Genomic DNA, 7,693 nt, shown 5'->3' on the forward strand with positions numbered 1-7,693 from the left:
GCTCACCTCCTCTGCTCTGAGATGGTGTGGTGCAGAAGCAGTAGTACCACACGATGCAGCAGGAGGCCTGGGTTCAGGACTGCTTGGCCAGCTGCTCTTAGCTGTGTGACCGTGGCCTGGTCACGCTGCCTCTCTGACCTTCTAGTTTCTCACCTTTAAAGGAGATTCATCTGGGTCATCTAAGAGAGCCCTCCCTAGTCGGCACTGTGGGATTCCATCCATGACTGTGTGGAAGTCCGGGCTGGAAATGACACTGGCCTTGGAAGCACTTCGATCTCTCGAAGCCGCAGTTTTCACGTCTGTACGATGGGATAAGAGCTGCCTTTCTAACTCACAGTTTTGGTGTGAAGCCTGAATGAGGTCAAGCCTTAGTGCCTCATTTTACAGATGAGCTTAAGAGGCTCCAGAAAGTTAAGAGCCTTGCCTGCGGTTAGAGCTGGGAGTTGAACCCCAGTCTGTCTGGCTTCAAAGCCTATGTTCTTTTCCCCAGAACAAATGGAGCAGATTTAGTTTGGAGAGGGTGAGGTATTTTATGTTAGTCGAGAATATGTATGTTCCCAGAGGTCACTGGTAGGTCTCTGTGGATTCAGGTCAGTCTGAGGAGCTCAGTGGTCTAATTGTCAAGTCGCTGGACAGTCCCTTCTCGAGGAAGGTCTTTGTCCTTTGTTGGTAGGGGACAGCCATTCGGTCCTGGCTGTGACTCATCTCCCCAGCAGCTCTTTGGGGAGAAGGTGCCCATTGCCTTCTCCCATTGCCTGCTCTCCGGGGAGAAGGCTGCCCGATTGCCCTGGCCTTGCCTGACTCATGGCCTCTGTGTTCCCCCTCTAGCGGGAGGCTCTGGCATCCATCGCCCTGTGGCCAAGAAGGCTACCCCCGGGGCTGAATACAAGGCCAAGGTAAGAGCTGCCGGTGGGGCAAGGACTCTCCTGGCAGAGTCTCTGGGGAAGTGCGGGGCAGCTGTGCCCATCACCGCCCTGGAGAGGCACCTCTGTGGAGCCAGCCTGAGGCCACACTGAGGGGCACACAGAGGTCTTGTTAGCACCTGAAGTCCAGGCCTTTGTTGGATGGCTGTCCAGGGCTGCAGAAGCTCTTTGGCACCACCTGAGGCAGAGGATGAAGGGAAGGGACGATGCAGCCTGTCAGGTCAGGGGCAAGGGTGGAAAGGGAAGCCCACCCTCCTGGCTGACTCTGTTTCTCTGGGTGAGCAGAAAGCAAAGGGTGACGTGAAGAAGAAAGGTCGGCTCGAGCCCTATGCCTACATCCCCCTCAGTAAAACCAAGCTCAACCGCAGGTACGGCGTGTGCAGGGTCGGGGGTGAGGGCTGTGCTCGTTACACTCTCCACTCGATTGCTCAAGTCTCTTCCAGTTTTTTATTTTTACTTTTTCACATGCACCTTCAAGTATCATTGACTTGAACTGCTCTTTTAAACATGATGGGTGTGGTGTGCGCGGATCACGTGCTGCCCACCACCTGGCAGCGCCCCTTCTCCCCTGTTCCTGCTGGTGCCGGGGTGGGGGCACCACCCTTTGATGCTATGGGAAGGGGGGCTGCCTGTTCTCGGCGACGTGTGACCCTTCTGATCCTTGTCCCTGCAGGAAGAAGGTGAAGCTGCAGGGACAGTTCAAAGGCCTGGTGAGAGCTGCCCAGCGGGGCTCCCAGGTGGGACACAAGCTCCGCAGAAAGGATCAACGGCCCTGAGCCCCGGGAACCCCCGGGCTGCTCTGTGGTCCAGCTGGAGGCCCCTTTTTAGCCCCCAAGCTGCCGTGACGCCAGCTCCAGATGCAGCAGTCAGTGAGAGAGCCTGGACTCAGAATGACTTGTTGGAACCAGGACTGGTTCCCAGAGGTGCCCTGGATTTTGGAAGCTCCAAATGGGAGTCACCCTTTAGAGATGTCCCTGGGGCCTGGAGATGGGAATGTGGCCTCAGTGCCTCTGAGTAGGCTAGTGAGGCGGCTGTGCTTTCTATCCAGAGTGTTTGCGTGCAACAGAATAGACGGTCTTCCTTTCCTCTAGCTGCCTGTAGCCACGTGGCACTCTGCCTGGCTGCAGTCTGGCTGTGTGAGATTTGCTGTGATCAGACATAGAATAAAGATGCAACACCATGTGTTGTACCTAGAAACACTGTGTTTTATCACCTGCCCCCCTCAGGTACAAGAACAGTGTCTGGTCATTGGCAACAGTGGCTTGACCACTTCCTCTCCTGTCCCATCATGCTGTCGGGGGCGCGTAGCATAATAGCCCTGGGTCAGGCTTTGGATCTTGCCCTTTGTATCTTTTTTTTTAACATCTTTATTGGAGTATAATTGCTTTACAATGGTGTGTTAGTTTCTGCTGTATAACAAAGTGAATCAGCTACACATATACATATACCCCCATATCCCCTCCCTCTTGCGTCTTCCTCCCACCCTCCCTATCCCACCCTTCTAGGTGGTCACAAAGCACCGAGCTGATCTCCCTGTGCTATGCGGCTGCTTCCCACTAGCTATCTATTTTACATTTGGTAGTGTATATGTGTCCATTGCCACTCTCTCACTTTGTCCCAGCTTACCCTTCCCACTCCCCATGTCCTCAAGTCCATTCTCTACGTCTGCGTCTTTATTCCTGTCCTGCCCCTAGGTTCTTCAGAACCATTTTGTTTGTTTGTTTTTAGATTCCATGTATATGTGTTAGCATACGGTATTTGTTTTTCTCTTTCTGACTTACTTCACTTTGTATGACAGACTCTAGGTTCATCTACCTCACTACAGATAACTCAATTTCGTTTCTTTTTATGGCTGAGTAATATTCCATTGTATATATGTGCCACATCTTCTTTATGCCCTTTGGATCTTGACCCACCTGTGTCAGGAGTCTCCCTGACTTCACAGTCCCAGTTAGAAGGTGATGTTTGGAGCACCAGGAGGGGCAGCGAATGCTCTGGGGCTGGTCTGTGGAGCTGTGGTTGAGCACCAGGGACTCGGACTAGAAAGGGGAGGCAGGACATCCCTGGTGGCGCAGTGGTTAAGAATCCGCCTGCCAATGCAGGGGACACGGGTTCGAGCCCTGGTCTGGGAAGATTCCACATGCCCGTGCGCCACAACTACTGAGCCTGGGCTCTAGAGCCTGCGAGCACAACTACTGAGCCCACGCACCACAACTACTGAAGCCCGCGTGCTTAGAGCCCGTGCTCCGCAGCAAGAGAAGCCACCGCAGTGAGAAGCCTGTGCACCGCAACAAAGAGTAGCCCCTGCTCACTGCAACTAGAGAAAGCCTGTGTGCAGCGAAAACCCAACGCAGCCAAAAATAAATTTTTTTTTAATAAAAATAAAAAGGGGAGGCAGCCGGCTGAGAGCTGCAGCCCTGGCTGCCCCAGGGCACAAGTTTCTCCCAGCAGCTTTGTTCACTGATTCAACGGACTGTTGACTGAGCCCCCCTGTGTGCCAAGTGCAGCCTGATCACCCGACTTCCTGATCTTCACATTCTCTTTTTTCCCAGACACGTTGTGGTGCAAAGAGCAATGTGATTCCTACTGTCCAGCTTTTGTTGGTCTGGAGCAGAGAAGGGATTGGTGCAGAGCTCCCATTGCTCCTAAGATCATTTGTCCCATCAGCCCAGGGAACCCCTTGTGTGTGCTTTCCCAGCAGGAATCAAGAAGCAAAGAACTGCAGGGCTATTTCCCACCCCCAGGTATGCTTGTCCCCTGGCACTGGATTGATAATTTTTATTATCTCAAAATCTCCCCATTTGAAATGGCTCCCAGGAGGCCCTGTGCACCATTCCACTCATCCTCTAAGGGGACACAAGTCAACTTGATCAGTTGCCCCCAAATTAGGGCATTTTCTCCTGCTGATTTTGGGCTAGGAAGCTGAGAGGAACCACACTCCGCCCAGAGGTGGCGCTGTTGACATGCCTTGTTCACAGAAAGTCTGAAATTTGAGAGCAAGCAAGAAAAGTCAAAAGCGGTGGCTATTAGATTTGCAAAAGTGGTGCAACCATGACCCCCTGTCGTTACACTTCTGGACACAAGGTAGGTCAAATTAAGGTAGCCCAGCCCTTTCCTGTTTCCTTTCTCACGAAATGTAAGCACATGCAGTAGGAAGCTTCATGTAAAATAAGTATGGGTGGGAGCCAACTGCCCAGGATAGATGTCTTAAAATTTTGAAGCAACTTGCTTATTATGGCGCGTTTTCCGAGGAGCTTTGTTTCTTTCAAAGGTGGGAGGGGCAGGTGACCTAGAAAGGTTTGTGTTAATGATGTGTTGAACTCCATACCTTTGGGAAGTAGGTTTCAAATGCAAATTATCTTGATGCAGAGGCAAGAATTAATCTGCTCCAGAAACTTCCAGGTGCTTGAAACATCTGCTAGGAAAGTCAGTGCCGCTTTTGTTTCTACAGTGGGATGGAGGGGAATTGGGCGTATTCATCAGCGCGAGACTCATTTGATTTCAGGGCAACTAGAATGGTAGAGGGCCTCCACCAAGATCCAGATTTACTACTTTAATTTCGTTATGCTTTTGGCAGTGTCAGAATCTGAGACTTCAGGCTTTCTTTTCTGGGGTCCATCCTCAGAAATGGAAGACAAAGCATACCCACCCCTGGCTGCACCAAAACAGCAACCCTTGTGCTGGCCGAGGATTTGGCATCATGCTTGGGATTTGCAAAGGCAATTTGCTCACGTCCCCCATCATCATGACACAGGTGGGTCAGGTTAAGCCAACCCTCCCCCTTCTTGGGAAATGTTGCTTCTCAAGATGGCGTCAGCAGGCCTGATGGTGGCTGTCCCCACAGTTCACTCCTGGCATTGGCTGTCTTATTAGGTCTTTGGCTCATTTGCAAGCCTGCCTCAGTCCACATGTTTGATCCTGTGTTTTCTCTGTTGTTTGCAACAAGTGGGAAAATTACTTAAGATGTTTAAGTAGTCTCTGTTTTCATTCATCTTGGTTGCATACGTTTCTTCAAAAGGTAACTTAGAAAATTAGAATGTATTCTGTATTTTACTTAAAAGTAATAAAGATTTGGGAATTCCCTGGTGGTCCAGTGGTTAGGATTCCACGCTTTCACTGCTGAGGGCCTGGGTTCAATCCATGGTCGTGGAACTGAGATCCCACAAGCTGCGCGGTGTGGCCAAAAAAAAAGTTTCACAGAACGTTTGAAAAAAAAACAGAAAAGTGAAAAATGGGCTAGAATCCTTCCACCAAATTCTCACTGTTAATCCTATATATTTCATCCCTGTTTCCTTTTTCTATACACAGGGCTTTTTTGGATACAAAAATAGAGTTTTAAATTACAAGATTATATTCTAAATTTGCACTTGGCTATCACAGAATTTTTACCCTACTGATGTATAAAGACTTCATAAACATGTTTTCAATGTCCTGGCTTAAACATCTGCCCAGTAGATGTAGCTCAGTTTACTTCGAAAGGATCTTTGAGTCCATAAGTATGTTGCTCCTTGATGTATGCAGGAGTTTAATGCCATCACTAGATGCTGGATCATGTGCAAAGCAATATTTAGAAAATGACATGATGACTGCTCTTTGTTCTATTTTTTGGTATACATTATTATGAATGGATAGATGACTGTACTCCAGAAAAGCACCCTGATTTGGGGCAATGTAACCTGGCTCACCATTTCCTGAAATCGTGTTTAATGTCACTGCTGCCATTAGAAATATTTACCAGGCTCCCAATGAAGGGGGCCTAGTTTCGATCCCTGGTTGGGGAACTAGATCCTCCATGCTGCAACTGAGACCCGGCGCAACCAAAATAAATAAAATAAATAAATAAATATGTTTTAAAAAGAAAGAAAAAATATATATATTTACCAGGTTGTTAGAGGCTGGCTGAGTCATCTGGGCCCAGGGCTGCAGTGCCGGAAGGTTTTCTCCCATTTGGGGCTGTGGTCAGTAATCTGTAAGTATTGATTAAGAAAGAGGGTGAGGGCGTGGTGGCCTGCCGCTGCATGCGCAGGCTGCATGCACATCCCACGTGAGGTCTGGATATCAGCTTTGCAAATCTAAAATCAGAGTCGATCGTGTTCAGAGAAGAAAAAATAGACTCACAAAAGGCCTAGTCAAATTTGCCATTCATTAATTCGTAATGAGAAATATAAGTGCTACAGGGCCAGAGACTTGGTGTCATGGTGACTGCTCCATTCGTGCGGTCCCCTGCAAAGGGAGTCAAAATCAGAGGCTTTAGTGAGCATGAAACTGGGCAAAGGGAATCACGTGAGTGATATGTTAGTAATGTCATTGTGGTAGGATGGCTGTCCTTGGTGTACAGGATATACCTTGCCCACTGGGTCCCTCTCTCTTCTGGTTACTGTTGCAGAACAGGCCTAATCCTTCCTCTGTGGTACCTTCTAGGTTCTTTGGAGCCACTTACCTGCTGTCCAGAAGCTTTTCTGAGATTTCATTTGGCTCCTGCTCTCTTCACGTGCAGGCGTGCCTGGATCGCGTTTCCAAGCCCGAGCAGGGAGGCATCCTGTTCCCTCTGGAGCCTTGTGCAGATAACTTATCCTGTCCATCATGTGTGGGTCTGAAGGTTTGACTTCTAGAGGGCAGCTTGATTTCCAGATTCCAGGGATGTCACCCTGTAGATCCATAGGTACCAATTACAGAGCTGATGCAAGTTTAGGCCAGAATTTCAGAGAGGACCTGAGGCACCGCTGACAGGCAGATGGATTTGTGAACCATGCCAGGAATAGTCCATACACCCCTTATGGCTCCTCTGTAGGTCTTGCAAGATCTTGAAACGTCTTGCTTTGCGCCAGACTGGTTGCTATGCCGTAGATCTTGGACTTGAGGCAACTGAGCCTGAAGTACACCCACAGCCAATAACCCCGGGACCAGCCCTCCGTTGTAAGTATGCTCATAAAAATGACGAGGCACAGTGTTACCCGAGCAGATTTTACACGGTCGCCTGTGTGCATGTATTGATTGGATCATTGTGTGATAATACTTATCTAAAAATGCCTTCCTTAATCATTCTGGCAGCTAGTTCAACTCCTTCCGAGTAGGTGGGGTACACCTCCAAAACAAATAATAATCAGCTAGCAAAGCTGACAGCTAGTATTTATTCTGAAGAAAGCCCCTCCCTCTCCACAGGAGGGTCATCAGAGGTAATCACATGGATCCACTCCCTTGGGACTTCACACAGGGGCATAGTCACATCTGATCCACAGTTGCCAGATTCACATCTCCTGTGCAGGTAGAGGCAGTTACAACTCGAGCTGTGCGGAGCCTCGTCACGTTAAGATGATTACCGTCATGATTCCCACTTTACAGCTGAGACCCCAAAGGCAACGTTAAGCGGGTGGCGTTAGGGAGCACCCAGGCCTCCAGAGTTCAAGCCCACACTGCCCGAAACAGAAGTAGTTTAGCCCCGGGTGAGCACGGTGTTGCAAAGAGGCTTGGCTGTGAATTTCAAAACACCGCGTGCGATTGGGACACCAGAGTCTATTCTTCCCATTCGTCATCTTGCAGGCTCTTCATCCCCAAAGCCCTGCAACTCAGACTAAAACTAATTGCAGAGGAGGTTTCTTTGTACTTGGTGAGGGGAGGGTGGAGCTGTACCAGGACTGATGTTCTTGAGGACTGGGAGGGCCGGGAGGGGAAGGGTGGGGTGGGGTGGGGTGAGGTGGGGCGGGCAGCGCTGCTTCCTGGGTATTCATTCCTCTTCCTTGTACCCTTTCAAGGAGGGGGTGGAGTCGGCC

The 7,693-nt window shown here is 49.7% G+C and overlaps 1 protein-coding gene across 2 annotated transcripts in view; it reads left to right on the top strand.

The window, feature by feature from the left end:
- The window catches only part of RRP12 (ribosomal RNA processing 12 homolog), a 28,797-nt gene extending 26,499 nt beyond the window's left edge, over positions 1–2,298 (top strand). The window contains exons 32-34 of one of the 2 annotated variants that reach the window (XM_036829321.1): positions 829–896; positions 1,209–1,291; positions 1,597–2,297. In XM_036829321.1, coding sequence (XP_036685216.1) covers positions 829–896; positions 1,209–1,291; positions 1,597–1,699 — 254 coding nt within the window. In that variant the 3' untranslated portion in view covers positions 1,700–2,297. Of the gene's footprint in view, positions 1–828; positions 897–1,208; positions 1,292–1,596 lie in introns of both variants that reach the window. The other variant, XM_036829322.1, reaches the window with a different exon arrangement.
- Positions 2,299–7,693: the final 5,395 nt, after the last annotated feature.

The sequence above is a fragment of the Balaenoptera musculus genome, chromosome 16 (assembly GCF_009873245.2).
Source record: "Balaenoptera musculus isolate JJ_BM4_2016_0621 chromosome 16, mBalMus1.pri.v3, whole genome shotgun sequence".
Taxonomy (NCBI): domain Eukaryota; kingdom Metazoa; phylum Chordata; class Mammalia; order Artiodactyla; family Balaenopteridae; genus Balaenoptera; species Balaenoptera musculus.